General features: G+C 40.5%; 2 protein-coding genes and 2 non-coding genes across 4 annotated transcripts; 1 reads left to right on the top strand and 3 right to left on the bottom strand.

Moving 5' to 3' along the window:
- Positions 1–1,433: 1,433 nt before the first annotated feature.
- Positions 1,434–1,527, bottom strand: trnai-uau (transfer RNA isoleucine (anticodon UAU)). Its single transcript has 2 exons — positions 1,490–1,527; positions 1,434–1,469 (listed from the first exon to the last, which is right to left on the bottom strand). It is a non-coding gene; the product is annotated as a tRNA-Ile (tRNA).
- Positions 1,528–5,508: 3,981 nt separating this feature from the next.
- On the top strand, positions 5,509–8,171 carry LOC147323568 (uncharacterized). Its single transcript, XM_086304005.1, has one exon. The coding sequence runs from the start codon at positions 5,691–5,693 to the stop codon at positions 7,926–7,928; it is 2,238 nt and encodes a 745-aa protein (XP_086160131.1). The 5' UTR covers positions 5,509–5,690; the 3' UTR covers positions 7,929–8,171.
- A 2,782-nt stretch (positions 8,172–10,953) lies between these two features.
- LOC147323567 (NAD(P)H dehydrogenase [quinone] 1-like) lies at positions 10,954–12,700 on the bottom strand. Its single transcript, XM_086304010.1, has 6 exons — positions 12,552–12,700; positions 12,234–12,398; positions 12,035–12,165; positions 11,570–11,677; positions 11,393–11,494; positions 10,954–11,316 (listed from the first exon to the last, which is right to left on the bottom strand). The coding sequence occupies exons 1-6, from the start codon at positions 12,553–12,555 to the stop codon at positions 11,017–11,019; spliced, it is 810 nt and encodes a 269-aa protein (XP_086160136.1). The 5' UTR covers positions 12,556–12,700; the 3' UTR covers positions 10,954–11,016.
- A 2,088-nt stretch (positions 12,701–14,788) lies between these two features.
- Positions 14,789–14,882, bottom strand: trnai-uau (transfer RNA isoleucine (anticodon UAU)). Its single transcript has 2 exons — positions 14,845–14,882; positions 14,789–14,824 (listed from the first exon to the last, which is right to left on the bottom strand). It is a non-coding gene; the product is annotated as a tRNA-Ile (tRNA).
- Between the last annotated feature and the right edge of the window lie 2,210 nt (positions 14,883–17,092).

The raw sequence follows: 17,092 nt of genomic DNA, 5'->3' as shown, positions 1-17,092 counted from the left end.
GTATGGGCTCAAATTGTGGTCATAAATATTTTGCACTTGTAAATCAGTTTTGTATTTGTAAACTGGGATTTGTATGTGTAAAAAGAATTTGTGTGTGCGTAAAAAAGATTTGTGTTTGGACTTAGCCAAAAAATGCCTGTGAAACTCTCGCACTCAAGTTTCAACTTACAAGTACGAATTTTGACCCTATTTTTCTTCCTTTCATCTGATTGGTCAATGTCATGTCAATCACAAATTTAACTATCCAATCAGAGAACACATGGGTTTGGCTGTCAGAGGGGCGCTTTTTTCAACTGCAGGTCCTTAAAGGGTAATACAGTTTGAAGCTGAAGGATCTCTATATAAATATCCGATAGAAGCTAGGTCCCGTAACGTTCAGCAGTGGTTGAAAGGATAAATCTGTGGTATATCAGTGGTTAGAAATACCATTATTACTTTAGGATTAGTTTAACACAAAGTAAGGGCTGACCCGGGACCATTGCTGTGAGTCACAGTGCTCAGCATAAAGGTCCTTTCACATCGGACGCAGGATGTGCTGTTAATGCTAACTAAAAGCCAAGGATCCAGAATTTGTTGGACTGGCTGCTGAGCTCTGTGGGTTTTTGCAGCAGCTCTACCTGTACTAGAGGCACCTGCTCCTTGTCGTTTCTATCTCAGACTTTATGTGCTCTGCAAGAGTTTCTGATTTTTTTTTTGCTAGCTCTTCAAATGTTCAATAAAAACATGCATGCTAATTCGTAACGAAGAAAGCTTTGTAACTATCCCCACCAGTGAAGACTGTCATTTCCAGAACTGTCATTCCCCCCCATGGTCCGCAGCGCTGTTGAAAAGGTTGTGGAAGTCCCTGTATTAAGCACGTAAACCTGTGACACAAAAATCACCAAACTCGGACCACCACAGACTGTTTTCCTTCATGGTGATGAAGGAAAAAGGGCATGTAAAAGGGCATTTATTCCCTTCAAGGACCTGAAGCTCCATAAAGCACCCCTCCAATAGCCAAACCCATCTGTTCTCTGATTGGATAGTTAAATTTGTGATTGACATGACGTTGGCCAATCAGATGAAAGGAAGAAAAGTAGGGTCAAAATTCATACTTGTAACTTGCAGAGTTTCACACGTATTTTTTGGCTAAGTTCACACACAAACATTTTTTACACACACACACACAAATTCTTTTTACACATACAAATCCTGATTTACAAGTACAAAATATTTATGACCACAATTTGAGCCCATAGAGTTGCCACTGAATTTTAGCTGTTAAAGTAAACAGAAACAAACAATAGCAGAACAAACACAGAGAGGTATAAGTCTGGATTTCTTAATCTTTATTTTGAATGTTGTTCATTTTAACAATGTTATAAAGTCTGTTGACATTTTCAGTGAGCTCAGCATTTATCTTTTTCATTAACTAAGCATTAGCTTAAAGTTCATGCTCCAGGTGAGGCTTGAACTCACAACCTCGGCATAGCTCAGCCCAATACTGTCATATAAGCACCGCGCGCTAACCGATTGCGCCACTGGAGCACATGCTCAAAGGTTTTATTCCTTTCTCCCTTCATTCAACTGGTCGATTGGAAAAAACAGGGACAGAAGCAGCTTAGTCAGTCACTCAAAGGACAAACGCTTTACACTACACTATATTGCCACAAATCTCACGCTCGTAGTCTATGTACTATATATAAGATTAATCGATAGATGCATTGTAACAGCAGTCTGGCGAGGGAGGAGCGGTTAGCAGGTTCAGCAGGCACCTGTGGTGTGGAGGTTAGCCGGATAACTCAGAGCCAGTGAGTTAAACAGACCTTTATTTGACGTTAGCAACATAAGACCATACAAGCCAGGTCCCACGGCTCTACCCTGTCCATACATACATGTGCGGGTATCGGTAGTCGCCGGCGCCAGCCAAGTTACAACGGTAAGGTTTCTTTGAACAGCGACACGATCAGCATGTAACGGCCACCACTATACTCCCACACCCACTAGGGGACTCCCCCAACTACAATAATAGTAGGGCAACACCCCCCCCTCCCCCCAGTGGTGCTATAATACAATAAGGGTTGTCACAGCATGCATTAATATATGTGGGGAATCAATTTTTTTTCCTATACATCTATGTTACAAATGCTTTTTTTTTCCAGTCTGTGCACATTTGTTTCAGATCATTTCTGTACCCTTTTTTCATATTTCACTTTTATTCTTTAATTTTCGTAGGTTTTAGTGTAGTTTACTAAGAGATATTGAACTAATTGATAAAGAATTCAAGCATGTGGCAACCAGTGTTGGTCAAGTTACTTGAAAAAAGTAATCAGTAACTAATTACTGATTACTTCCCCAAAAAAGTAATCCCGTTACTTTACTGATTACTTATTTTCAAAAGTAATTAATTACTTAGTTACTTAGTTACTTTTTAAAAACACGATTTACAACCTGAATAGGTGATAAAGAAATAGATCTTTCAGCCCAATTCTACTTTTTCTGCATAATCCATCATACAAAATGTAATCAAATGGAAAAGTCCCTTTTTAAAACTTGTTTTATTAGTTTTAATCTTTTAACTTTATGCATCAAGGAAAAATTTAATTATATGCAACATTCTCTGACTGGAAGAATTTTGTTTAATATTTAAACCTATTTTCTGCATATTCCAGCTCATAAAATATATATTTTTTTGTGTGTTTACACTCAGTCTTTCAAATAGATGCAAGTAAAACACAGCAGAAAATAAATAAAGTCAAAGACTAGCAGTCCTTTTGCTCTATTTTTACCTGTAAAGCAGGAGTAGGGTAGGCGGAGGTTTACCCTGGTGCAGGTGTGCCGCAGCGGTCAGTGGAAGAATCCGAGAGTTTCTCTATGAATTTCCCATTACATCGTAGCGCACTCGGTGCTTGCTTGGAAGTTTAGGGGGTTTTTTTCGCTGTAAAAAGAAGTTTTCTTCCCACGCACGATGGACACTAATGTTTTTGTCACTTTTTATGGAATCAAACTCAAAGTAAGGTCAGTACTTCCACGCTTTAAACGCTGCACGCTCATACTCTCTCCCGTACTCGATATATGATGCACTGTTGATCTGCACACAGCTGTTGTCACGAACGTTGCACTCGCTTACGTCACTGTCATGAGACACTCTCGCAAGAAAATCACGGTTTTAGTAACGCAGCGTTCCTACGGGAAAGTAACAGTAATCTAATTACCATTTTTGCAATAGTAATCCCTTACTTTGCTCGTTACTTGAATCAAGTAATCGGATTACAGTAACGTGTTACAAGTAACGCGTTACTGCCCATCTCTGGTGGCAACAAAGTCTTTGTATCCCTGTATTCTACCACTATACCATGAACTTCCATTTAGCAAAACTAAATTAAATGAAAGGAAGTTGAAGTCTGTGTCTACTTTTCATATGAGCTTTGCCTCAAATAAAATTTGCCTCTCTGTCAGGGACGTGCAGAGGGGGGGGCTAGAGGGGCTTGAGCACCCGCCCCTTTCCTGATGAGTGCCCAAAGTGCCCTTTTGTTGAGGCAACTTTTAAATTTTTTTTATTTATTTATTTATTTATTTTATGTGTGTGTGCGTGCGGAGTCCTGTCTGTGCCCCTCAACAATAATATTTAACTATTAATCATAGTTTTGCTAAATAAAAGGATCTGGCTTGCATCAGTCACATGATCACATTTAACCAATGATCGCCCTCGACGGCAGAACGCGCTGGTTACGAGCCGGGAACGAGCTCACAAAGAGCACGCGCATTTGTTGCGGTCCGGAGCTGTAGGAGAAACACAAGTTAACTCAGAGACACAGACTGATGCGACAAACCCAGTAAGTAGGTGTACAGCGCACACTGTAGTGTGTAGCACACAGGAGTATTAGCTTATTACATACACGTTGGTAAGCTGTCTTGTTGCAACTGACGAACTGAAACAAACGAGCGTGCTGTGTGTGCAACAGCGTGACAAACATTACCTGTCCTTTTATTAACTGCACAAGTAGTGCTGGTCATAGCTGCTGGCTACCTGTGTAAGGCTGTCATGGGTCTGTAGCTCTGTCACCGTTTTAGGGAACATATTTAGTTTTAAAGTAAGTTTCTGGGCATTTCCTGCCTTTCTGGAGGGATTATATTTCACTAAAAACGATCTAATATGCATGTCCACATAATTGTGCATTATTATAATTATAATATATTAAAAAACACACGCTGTATTTTAAAGAACATACATTAAGAAGCAGATTATATTAGATTTATATTTTAAATAAGACAAAAGTTGGATTTTACAGCAGTAAAATGATTGTATCTCTACAGTTTAAAAATGTAATAAGCTTTGCCCTGCACAGAGTGAATAGTGAAACAAATGGAATCATCATAAATACATTATTTCATATTTATTACTTCCCCCTCCTCATTGCTTTATTATTGTAGCTCTAGTAATAAATAATAATGTAAGGATGCCCATAGTATAAACAGTATTCTGAAGAAGGTCTAAAATGTCACTGTGTGTGCATGTGTGTGTTTTATTTAGCTGGATTTAAAAAAATATTACTCATGATATAACATTGTGCAGACATGGCTGGTAAGGACATGAGGAGGAAACAGTAGGAGCTGTATGAGGCTACTAAAGGCAGGGCTATAACATTTTGCTGTCATCATTTTATTATAGATTAAGTGCAAGAGTTGTTAGGTGTGGATAATTAGATTATAGTTTATTGCAATAGCAAGTTGTGCCTTGTTCTCAGATAGACAGCAAGTGGAGAGTGATATATGAAATGATGGGAAGGAAGGAAGAAGAGAAGCAAAGAGTGATTCACAGGCAGAGCCGAGTTTATGTCACAGTTTTTCGTTGCCTTATGGTTCCAAGTGCTGTCACCAATCTTTGCATTTTGTTATTATCTCATGAAACTTGTTTAATCAGCTACCATCTCTCCTGTGGACTTTTTAATGTCTACAGTCTCAGATCAACACAGCCCTGCCCTTCCCATATTAGATTCTTGATGAATGTGTGTTGTTGTTATTCAGCATGGTTCAATGTGCCCCTTTTTAACTTTGAGCACCCGCCCCTTTAAACCTCTCTGCACGTCCCTGATAGAGACAGGTTTTAAAGACTAGAAATGAAAACATGTGAGTCCTGTCTTTAAATAAAAATATATAATTCCCTATATTCCTATCTATTCTTGACATTGAAGCTTTACTCTTCTTGATATTGTGACAAAATACTCTTGGGTTAACCACGAGCTTTCTAAAAACTTGCATATAACAATTGTGCACCATTCATTCCTCATCTTTGCTGCCCATCATTACAACTTTGCTAATGATGGGCAGCAGGTTAGTGTCATGATGTCACCTCAGACATAGTTAAAAGCCCTGTTAACGTAGCTGCTTCTCGCCGGGTGCGGTGGCGCGTGCCTGTAATCCAAGCTACCGGGAGGCTGAGGTTGGAGGATCGTTTGAGCTCATGAGCTCTGAGCTGCAGCAGGCATGTCGATTAACACAAAATAATTATCCTCATTCAAAAGTCATGTAAGAACCTCATTGGCTTACGGAATGTTGATGTTATTTAAAAAATTCATACAAAAACATGACCTCATTCTAGAATGTCATGTGACAACCTCATTGGCTTATGGAATTGTGATGTCACAGGCTTCTGAATCCATAAATAGGGGTGAGGAGGTACAACTTTCAGTCCGTTATTTGCAGCACTTATGTTAGCAGCATTCAAACGTTCACCAGTAAAGCATTTTCAAACATCTGGATACTTTTCGTACTCACGGTATACAGACTCCAACATGTCTCAGAAAGAGCAAGAAAGACAAGAAGCTGACCCCAGCTCTATTCCATGGTATGAGTCCCTAGACCCTTACATCAGCTCTCTTCCTTGGGATGAACAGGTGGAATTAGAGGAAAAGCGATTGGAAGAAATGGAGAAGGAAAATCTCATGAACAGAGAAAAGATTAAGATCCTGACAGAAGAAAATGAGAGAAAGAGCGCTGAATTAGAAAAATTATCCTACCAGCTTCAGGAAAGGGAAGGTATTATTGAGGAGAAACAATGGGCTCTCCAAGATAAGAAGAATCACGAGCTCCAAGAAAAGCTTGATGAAGCTCTAGAAAAAATTAAAGATCTGCTCCAAAATGAGAAAAAAGAGAGCATTAAAGGGGATAAAATGCTCAAGAAGAATCAGGAGCTCCAAGAAAAGCTTGATGGAGCTCTGGAAAAAAATAAAGATCTGCTCCAAAAGGAGAAAAAAGAGAGCATAAAACAGGAAAACATGGTCAAGAAGAATCAGGAGCTCCAAGAGAAGCTTGACGAAGCTCTGGAAAAACTGAAGGAAATCCACCAAGAAGAGAAGCAACAGTCCACACAGCAGAGAGACATGCAGAGCAAACTCCAAGCCATGGAGGAAAAATACAAAGCGCTGCAGGTGAAACATGACAAAACTCTGCACAAAAGTCAACAGTTGCTTCAAGACAAGAAGCAAATGGAAATGAAACAGAAGGAAATTGACTCCAAGCTTGACGAGATGGAGGAAAAACACAGATCGCTCCAAATCAAGCTTGAGAAAACAGTGCACAGAAATAAAGAGTTCATTCAAGAGAGAGAGCAACAAGAAATGCTGGAGAAAGAAACAGACTCCCAGCTTGAAGTCTTGGAGGAAAAACTGAAAATGCTGCAACTAACTCTTGAGGAAACACTGCTCAAAAATAAAGAGCTGCTTCAAGAAAAAGACCAACAGAAAATACATCAGGAAGAAATGGATTGCAAGCTGAGGAACATCGAGAAACAAAATGAAGGCTTGCAAGTGATGCTTGATGAAGCTCTGGAGAGAAATAAAGAGTTTCTGCACGAGAAAGACCAACAGAAAATAAAAAAGGAAGAAATGGATTGCAAGCTGAGGCACATCAAGAAACAGAATGAAGGCTTGCAAGTGATGCTTGATGAAGCTCTGGAGAGAAATAAAGAGTTTCTTCACAAGATAGACCAACAGAAAATAAAAAAGGAAGAAATGGATTGCAAGCTGAGGAACATTGAGAAACAAAATGAAGGCTTGCGAGTAATGCTTGATGAAGCTCTGGAGAGAAATAAGGAGAACCTCCAAGAAAAGAAACAAGAGCCCGTAGAGCAGAGAGACCTGCAGAGCAAACTCCAAGCCATGGAGGAAAAATACAAAGCGCTGCAGGTGAAACATGACAAAACTCTGCACAAAAGTCAACAGTTGCTTCAAGACAAGAAGAAACTGGAAATGAAACAGAAAGAAATGGACTCCAAGCTTGACGAGATGGAGGAAAAACACAGATCGCTCCAAATCAGGCTTGATAAAAAAGTGCACGGAAATAAAGAGCTTCTTCAAGAAAAAGACCAACAGAAAATACAACAGGAAGAAGAAAAACTTCATCTCCAAAGGAAAAATCAAGCACTCCAAGAATTGTATAACGAAACAAAGTACAAATCAACTGTACTGGAAGAAGAAAAGAAAAAGCTGGAAAAACAATGCTCAGCGATGCAGAGTAGCATCAATGAGATGCTGAGAAAAAATACCGAACTTGAGGAACTTTCTAAGACCTTGAAGTACAAAAACACTGAAATCCAGGCGCAAAAGCAAGAACAACAGAAAACACATAAAGACCTGCAGTGTAGACTTCAAGAAATCCAGAAGAGAAACCAGCAGCTGGAAGACATGCACACAGATGTGCACAAGGCAAAGCGAATAGAGGAGGCAACAGTTAAAGAACTGAAAGACAAGCTTAAAGAAAAACAAGAACAATTAGAAGACATGGTGAAAAGATGCAACAAACTTGAGAAAGAAAACGCAGAAACAATCGATGAGCTGAAAACCCTCATCATTGAGAAAAAAGTGCTGGTGGAAGAGTATCTGAAAAAGAAGAAAAAACGCTTCCACTGGTTCTGGAGGAGGGGCACTGCTGCTTCTCACCTGATGTAACCTCGTCTTCCTCCACCTCTATTCCATCTTCATTTCCCCCCTTCCCCTCCCTCCTTTTTCTTTTTTCACCCTCACCCCCCGACCAGTCCCGGCAGTTGACTGCCCCCTCCTGAGCCTGGTTCTGCCATAGGTTTCTCCTTTAGGTGTCTTTCACTTTAAAAGGAGTTTTTCCTATCCACTGTCGCCTGCTGCTTGCTCAGAGGGGATTGTTGGGGTTTTCTCTCATCTCTCTCTTTCATTCTTTCTATCCTTTCCTCCCCTTCTGCCTTTTCCTTTACCCAATAAACACAATTGCCCACATTTTACATTTGTTTGAAAAATGTCTTCATTCAACAATAATTCATCTTAGGTATAAAAACAAGAAATAGGTAATAGCTGCATGTGTGTTTGTGTGTGTGCATAATATACATACTTGTTTCCCAGAAAGATTTAATACTAGATGGATAGAGACCAGGGAGCACCCGCCCCTTTCCTGATGAGTGCCCAAAGTGCCCTTTTGTTGAGGCAACTTTTAAATTTTTTTTATTTATTTATTTATTTATTTTATGTGTGTGTGCGTGCGGAGTCCTGTCTGTGCCCCTCAACAATAATATTTAACTATTAATCATAGTTTTGCTAAATAAAAGGATCTGGCTTGCATCAGTCACATGATCACATTTAACCAATGATCGCCCTCGACGGCAGAACGCGCTGGTTACGAGCCGGGAACGAGCTCACAAAGAGCACGCGCATTTGTTGCGGTCCGGAGCTGTAGGAGAAACACAAGTTAACTCAGAGACACAGACTGATGCGACAAACCCAGTAAGTAGGTGTACAGCGCACACTGTAGTGTGTAGCACACAGGAGTATTAGCTTATTACATACACGTTGGTAAGCTGTCTTGTTGCAACTGACGAACTGAAACAAACGAGCGTGCTGTGTGTGCAACAGCGTGACAAACATTACCTGTCCTTTTATTAACTGCACAAGTAGTGCTGGTCATAGCTGCTGGCTACCTGTGTAAGGCTGTCATGGGTCTGTAGCTCTGTCACCGTTTTAGGGAACATATTTAGTTTTAAAGTAAGTTTCTGGGCATTTCCTGCCTTTCTGGAGGGATTATATTTCACTAAAAAACGATCTAATATGCATGTCCACATAATAATTATTATAATTATAATATATTAAAAAACACACGCTGTATTTTAAAGAACATACATTAAGAAGCAGATTATATTAGATTTATATTTTAAATAAGACAAAAGTTGGATTTTACAGCAGTAAAATGATTGTATCTCTACAGTTTAAAAATGTAATAAGCTTTGCCCTGCACAGAGTGGATAGTGAAACAAATGGAATCATCATAAATACATTATTTCATATTTATTACTTCCCCCTCCTCATTGCTTTATTATTGTAGCTCTAGTAATAAATAATAATGTAAGGATGCCCATAGTATAAACAGTATTCTGAAGAAGGTCTAAAATGTCACTGTGTGTGCATGTGTGTGTTTTATTTAGCTCGATTTAAAAAAATATTACTCATGATATAACATTGTGCAGACATGGCTGGTAAGGACATGAGGAGGAAACAGTAGGAGCTGTATGAGGCTACTAAAGGCAGTGCTATAACATTTTGCTGTCATCATTTTATTATAGATTAAGTGCAAGAGTTGTTAGGTGTGGATAATTAGATTATAGTTTATTGCAATAGCAAGTTGTGCCTTGTTCTCAGATAGACAGCAAGTGGAGAGTGATATATGAAATGATGGGAAGGAAGGAAGAAGAGAAGCAAAGAGTGATTCACAGGCAGAGCCGAGTTTATGTCACAGTTTTTCGTTGCCTTATGGTTCCAAGCGCTGTCACCAATCTTTGCATTTTGTTATTATCTCATGAAACTTGTTTAATCAGCTACCATCTCTCCTGTGGACTTTTTAATGTCTACAGTCTCAGATCAACACAGCCCTGCCCTTCCCATATTAGATTCTTGATGAATGTGTGTTGTTGTTATTCAGCATGGTTCAATGTGCCCCTTTTTAACTTTGAGCACCCGCCCCTTTAAACCTCTCTGCACGTCCCTGCTCTCTGTTATACTATTTCCCAGTAATGTTTTAGAAGCAGTTAACTGTACTATTTGATCGACTTTCACGCATTTAAATGAGCTATTCTGACATCCTTGGCTCTTACTTTTTAAAAAGCAGCTAAGTGAACTACATATAAATGTTGATTAGTCTTCAGTACAGTTAGTGTGCTTCCACTGCAGCGAGAGCTGATTGGCTTCTACAGTTCTTGGTAGTGGAGGAGCACATGACTGGCTAAATCTTGGTTGAATTTGGTACAAAAAAAAAAAAAAAAAAACTATAGCCGCTCACATGGATTTGCTTGACCAACCGGTGGCAGGGGAATAGAAATGCTTAAAAGCCACCAGTACAAATATTAGAAAAAGGACAAACACAATCTTTAAATATTAAACATGCTTTACTCTTCCTGTGCACTGGCATCACAGTCAGCTGATTTCAGTTCATGTGTGGGAGGAGCAAAATCGTGGAAGATCCCACAGTGGCAATAGACATTTTTACCTCACAGAAATTGCAAGAGTGCAACTGCATGTAGGACAGAAGGAACACATACTGCTGAAAGTGTGATCCATGAAGCACCTTTAGATGACTTGTGATTTGGCGCTATATAAATAAAATTGAATTAAAGCTGCGTTCATGCTAAACCCAGCCAAAGCCTGTAGTATAGGCAGTGAGGCGCAATAGGGCTTGCAGTCACCTGATCTACAGCAGCGGTCAGGTGTCAGGCTTGCTTTCAACCTTTGTGTACGGTCACCCCCCAAAAAAAAGAAAAACCCTAAACACCTGTGTTCCTATTAGAACAGGGATTTTCATTAGCATGTGGAACGATAACCAGCCCCCCCATCACATTTAAAGCCATACATGACTTGATCCTATATGGACTAAGAACCATCATTACATTGTGGTAGTATACATCATGTTCTAGAGGGATAACATGTATGAAACCCAAGTGGTGCATTTATAACTCATTGCTCAAAGTTTGAATAAAGCAGGCTTTATTTTAAGATCAAGACATTACATGGACCCACTCCATCATCAGACCCCGGCCTTGGTCTGGCTGTTGGCTGGCAGTGGCTTGCCCATGTGGATCCCCACTGTGAGGCCAGACTCTTTGCTGGCATATTTCTCTTTGACCTCAGGCTTCAGCAGGAAACCCTTCTCCTTGTCAAAGTAGTCCAAGGGAGCAAAGTACACAGTGGCTTCCCCACAGAGGTTTTGCAGCCGTGTGCGCCAGCCCTCCAGCATGGAGCTGCGAGATTCAGGAGAACCAGTAGCAGGATCCCAGAAGATCTGAGGGGCAAAAACCTGGAAGCCACAGTAGTTCAGGATCCCGTTCTGCACACAGGGAGGAGCAGCTGTTACTACATGACAGATCATTTCATGCTTGGCTCTGTTTATAGTGAGACCTCACCTGCAGTGGCCACAGTGTGACATTGATGTCACCATTGATGCCAGTGTCACTGCACACAGATTCAGGACAGTCAGTGGTGAAGGACAGCATGGCTTTCTTGTCCTGTACAGAGAGCAAGGAGTGAGCAAAGAGGGAGAGGACACAGCCTGAACACAGACACGTTGGTGGAGCTCTCACCTTGAAGATCCCCTCACTGTACCGCTTCTCCTGTGCGTAGGCAAAGCCCAACACACGATCCATCCACCCCTTCATGATTGCAGGAACAGATGACCAGTACATGGGGAACTAGGAACACAGGTTTAATGGTCATTTTAATGTGATGAGAGCCTTTATTGCAAGAGAATGTGAAATTCACTTTGTTGCAGCAGTAAAGTACACACAGAAGAAATAATAAGCAGTTTACTTAACCATACTACGTGAAGATATTTCTACATTGTATAGTGTATCCAATTTAGATATACGTACATCCATATGCAAATTACAGAACTACAGTATTTTGGTAGCACCAGAACAGAATCTTTCACAGTGCAGTGGCTGATGTTAATAGAATAAAATATGTGCAGGTCTGTTTTGAAATGTACATTCACTGCTGATGTGGACACCCTTCATCCTATCACAAAGACATTTCCAGTCAGACACTACCTGAAAGATGACAAGGTCTGCCTCCTTGAGCTTCTCCTGCTCTTTTTTGATGTCTTCTGCAAGTCTGCCCTCCTCTGATGCCAATTTGATCTCCTTTGCGTAGCAGAAGTTCTCAGCATCCTTCACTCCACCTGCAAATAAAGCTAATATTTACAACTGAAGCACAAAGCATTGCTATACCTGCAGAATATTTGTATACCAGTGATGTCCTCAGTAGTAGCAGCAGCTTTGAACTTCATGGCGTACAGGTCAGACACCTCTACAGTGCAGCCTTGAGCAGTCAAGGCTGCAACAGCAGCATCTTTGGCAGCAGCATTGAAAGAGGCAGGGCTTTCATGGGCATACACAATCAGCACTTTCTTGGCTGCAAAGCCAAAAATAAAGATTTGATAGAGTTCCAGTCACATACAAATATTTCACATTAATTGCCAAAGGAAACAGCCAAAACAAAAACCAAACACTTTCACAATTAGAAACCAAACACGTTTCAGCAGTTACCAGGAAGAAAACCTCTTACCCATTCTCAAAACTGGTGCACAACTGTAACTGATGAGTTTTCTGACTAGCTGACGTAGGAACAGGAGAAAAAAAAAAACTCATACTGAAACAAAACACAGTCTGCTGCTTTTATACACACTTCGAGCACTACTTCACACAGGTGCTGTCAATCAGCAATCAGGGTCATGAGTCAGCCAGCTGCTGGGATTTTCACTCAGGTTTCCTATTCATTACTAAAACTGGAAAATATTTTAGTGGGAGTAACACTCAGACTAAATTGAATGTTCATCCCAGTTGAAACACAGCATAAATGTATAACAGTTCATTATATTCATTCTGTTTTTTAATTTTCTCTTATAAATAATATTCACCTCAGTTTTTCTCCATCATCTCCTGTGATGATTGGTGTTCAACTTGGACCAATGTTGGATGTTTGACCAAGTCCTGCAGTCTCAGAACCACTGATATAAACTATACAAGAGGACACACACACACACACAATAATGCTTTATTTTTAAATCATTATTAGGAACGTTTACAATAATTTCTTAAGGTGTTCTACAGTGCCATCATGTGGTCATGGTTTAAGTCATCATAATGCTTATGAAGCCAGACAGTGTTTTATATCTCTGAAAACAAAGAGGTGGGTTTTAAGAAAGAAGTTTTTATATAATAAATAGATGGCAAAATTTCTATAAAATAATCAGAATCAGAATCAGGATACTTTATTGATCCCTAGGGGAAATTATTTTTCGTTACAGTGCTCCATTATAAACAAACATTAACAAAGACAGACAATACACTAACTAAGATGCTTCCCCAGCATGCAACAGCATAGAGGATCGCACTGGCCACAACAGACTCATAGAAAATCCTGAGCATTTTCTGGCAGATGTTGAAGGACCTCAGTCGCCTCAAAAAATAGAGACGACTCTGACCCTTTCTGTAAAATGCTGTGGTGTTTGTAGCCCAGTCCAGTTTATTGTCAGTGTGTACTCCAAGGTATTTATAGTCCTCCACAATGTCAACACTGACCCCCTGGATTGAAACAGGGGTCAAGTGTTTCCTGGTCTTCCTGAAGTTCACTATCAATTCCTGGGTCTTTGCCACATTGAGCTGCAGATGATTCTGCTCACACCACGTAACAAAGGAGTCGACCACAGTCCGGTACTCTGTCACATCATCCCTGCTGACGCATCCAACCACCGCGGAGTCATCAGAAAACTTCTGAAGATGGCAGGTCTCTGTGCAGTGGCTGAAGTCTGTGGTGTAGAGGGTGAAGAGGAAGGGGGAAAGGACAGTCCCCTGTGGTGCCCCTATGTTGCTGATTACCTTGTCAGACACACACTGTGGGAGACGTACATATTGTGATCTTCCTGTCAGGTAATCAACAATCCAGGACACCAGAGAAGCATCCACCTGCATTGCTGTTAACTTATCACCCAGGAGGGTCAGCCTGATGGTGTTGAAAGCACTGGAAAAGTCAAAAAACATGACCCTCACAGTGCTGGTCCAGATGGGTGTAGACTCGATTGAGCAGGTAGATGATGGCGTCCTCTGTTCCGAGACGAAGCTGATAAGCAAATTGAAGGGGATCCAGATGTGGTCTGACAATGGGTCGCAGCTGGTCCAGGATGAGCCTTTCCAGGGTCTTCATGATGTGGGAGGTCAGTGCCACGGGCCTGTAATCCTGGGGGCCACTGGGACGTGGCGTCTTTGGAATAGGGATGAGGCATGATGTCTTCCACATCACTGGTACCCTCTGCAGACTCAAACTCAGCATAAACAGTTTATGAAAGACTCCACACAGCTGGGGGGCACAGGCCTTGAGGATGAGGGGACTCACTCCGTCTGGTCCAGCAGACTTGCCTGAGTGAAGTCTCCTCATTTGCATCTCAACCTGGTATTGAGTGAAGGTGATGGGTGGGGGAGGGGTGTCAGGAATCTCACAGGAGGCAACAGCGCCATGTGAAGAGAGAGGCTGGCACAGTCCTTAGTCACCCACGGCTTGTTATTTGGGTAACAATGAACAGTCTGAGCTGGAACAACGGAGTTGGTGCAGAAAGTTATGTAGTCTGTGATACACTCAGTAAGCCCATTGATGTCCTCGGCGTGAGGCTCACAAAAGATACTTTCTTTGAAGAAAGTACACAAATTCACTTTATAATAGGCATACATGACATTTGTTGTCTCTTAAAGAAAACAGGTTAAGGAGATACTTCTTTCCCCTTTAGGTAAACATTGACTTCAAGAATCTGCTCCAGGTGAGGTTTGAACTCACAACCTCAGCATAGCTCATCCCAATACTGCCATATAAGTACCACGCGCTACCCAATTGCGCCACTGGAGCACATGCACAAAGCTTTGATTCCTTTCTCCCTTCATTCAATTGGAAGCCAATGTAGTGAAGCCAGAATCGGAGTGATGCGATCAAATTTCCTTCTACCAGTTAAAAAACGTGCTGCCGCATTTTGCACTAATTGCAAGCGTGACAGGGTGCCCAACCCAACCCAAATTATAAGGGAACTGCAATAGTCCAAACGTGACGTGATAAAAGCATGAATAACAGTTTCCAAATTGTGTTTGGAAAGGAAAGGCTTGACCTTCGATAGGCATCTGAGGTAATAAAAAGACGAGTTTACCACCCTATTTAAATGATCATCAAAGGAATTTTTAGTATTATATAAAACACGGGGGTTGTGTGAGTTGGCCGAAATAAGTTGAGAAAGACAGGCAAGTTTATCGGCTTTAACCGCCTTAGGATAACTTTTCCAACTACTTTTTAAGGTTTCCAGACAGAAATGCAGCCTGTCTTTCTTCCGCTGTCTTTCACATCTCCCACATTGTTTTCTAATTTCTCGGGTGAAATCAGTTAGCCAAAACCTTGTCTTGGATTTACATTGTCTTAGTGTCAATGGGGCAACAACATCCAGCGCAGATTTACAAGCAAAATCAAAATACAGAAGTAAGTCATTTGAGGTAGGCAACTCCGAAGAATATGACATGAGATTGTCAAACAATATAAAACTGTTCGGCAGTATCAGAACGAAAGGCACAATAATATCGAACAGGCACAGCCCAATTTGCAATGGCGTTAAGAGAAGCAATATCAAATAAAATAGGCATATGGTCGGAAAAAAACGCATCTTTAACACATACATTGTTAAAGATCATAAGATAAAACCAAGTCTAGCATGTGTCCACATTCTTAAGTGGCACCATTTACAGATTGGACGAAATCAAAAGACTTTACTAAGTCCAGGTATTATTAAACACCGTGAATTAACAGTTTGGAGCACTAGAAGAAAGGGTGTACCCTGCCTCTTTTTTCATCTTGTTTAAGTCATCACAATTAAAACGCCTTGTAGTTGAGAAAAATACTAAAAACACAGGAGTTTTAATAAAGAAAGATTTTAGGTAATATGTGAATGGCAAAATGTCTATTTTGTATTACTTATATTGAGTATACTTGATGTAATCAGTCTCTATTATTTGATAGTTTATTTATATTCTGTATATGTTTTTCCTATTTCACAATAGAGTGCTACCTAACACAACCTTTGTAGCAGTGAGTGCAAGATCGCAGCACTGTAGCGCCAAAAGAGTTCCATTTATGAGCCTATAATAAATTACGGGGAAATAAATTTCAGGCCATTTAAGATATAAAATTGCCTCTGCAACAGGCTGGTTACCTACAGAGGTGGGAAAAGTATAATCGTTCTGTACTTACGTAGCGGCACAGATACTAGTGCCAAACCCTCAGAAACACGGGGAGAATATGCAAATTCCACACAGAAAAACCCAAGGACGATGGTGGAATTGAACTCAGGTCCTTCTTACTGTAAGGCAACAATGCTAACCAACGTGTTGCTTCAAACTGCTTACTCAAAGAAAAAATTAGCCTCTGAAATATACTCAAAATCAAAAGTCAAAGCTCTTTGGAGAACATTACTAGCAGCTATTTTTGTGCAAAGCTAAGTGAACACTGTGCTGTATGTATTATATTATTAATAACAGTAAATGTGAATAAAGACTTTATTTCAGTGTAAGGTTGAGTCCTAATACATTGGGTGTACCTTGCCTGTTGTCCTATAGGTACTGGGAAAGGTTCAAGTCCCAAGTCCCCATGCAGATGTGAGTTATCAATGTATATATGGAAAATAAAACCAGAAAATGAACTGCAGAACAATTCTCTTTCCATACCAAAAGATTAGATAGATATAATGGTTACTCAATGAGAGTAACGTATTCTGAATACTTTGGATTACTTAATATATTATCATGGTGTTTACAACTACATGAATGTGACTTATTACTATTACTGAAGGTCCGCGGCTCCGAACCATAGTAAAGGGACCTCTGGCTAATACGTCGGGTCCGTGTTGGGCTTGTAGCCGAAAAATATCTTTACTTTGTTGTCTGGGTCAAATTTGCTAGCGAGAGACAGAGAGAGGCGTTGAAAGGCTGCTCCAATGGAATTTATTGTTTCGGAAGAAAACACGAACAGGGTGTACAGTCGAGTCTTAATAGCTTACTTACAACTGGGCTCGTCAGGCACTC

Source organism: Aulonocara sp. 'chitande type north' Nkhata Bay, linkage group LG8, assembly GCF_057382095.1.
Source record: "Aulonocara sp. 'chitande type north' Nkhata Bay isolate Kocher_YH1m ecotype deep benthic linkage group LG8, A_spYH_male_GT1.1, whole genome shotgun sequence".
Lineage (NCBI taxonomy): Eukaryota > Metazoa > Chordata > Actinopteri > Cichliformes > Cichlidae > Aulonocara > Aulonocara sp. 'chitande type north' Nkhata Bay.
The sequence above is the reverse complement of the archived record's forward strand: the minus strand, read 5'-3'. Positions and strand labels throughout refer to the sequence as shown.

Bases quoted from the DNA above. Each gene is read 5' to 3' on its own strand.
- LOC147323567 (XM_086304010.1), bottom strand. The intron at 11,495-11,569 runs GTGAGAGCTCCA...CTCTCTGTACAG, and splicing joins ACAGTGAGGGGATCTTCAAG to GACAAGAAAGCCATGCTGTC. The intron at 11,317-11,392 runs GTGAGGTCTCAC...CCCTGTGTGCAG, and splicing joins TCACACTGTGGCCACTGCAG to AACGGGATCCTGAACTACTG.
- LOC147323568 (XM_086304005.1), top strand. From the start codon at position 5,691: ATGTTAGCAGCATTCAAACGTTCACCAGTAAAGCATTTTCAAACATCT.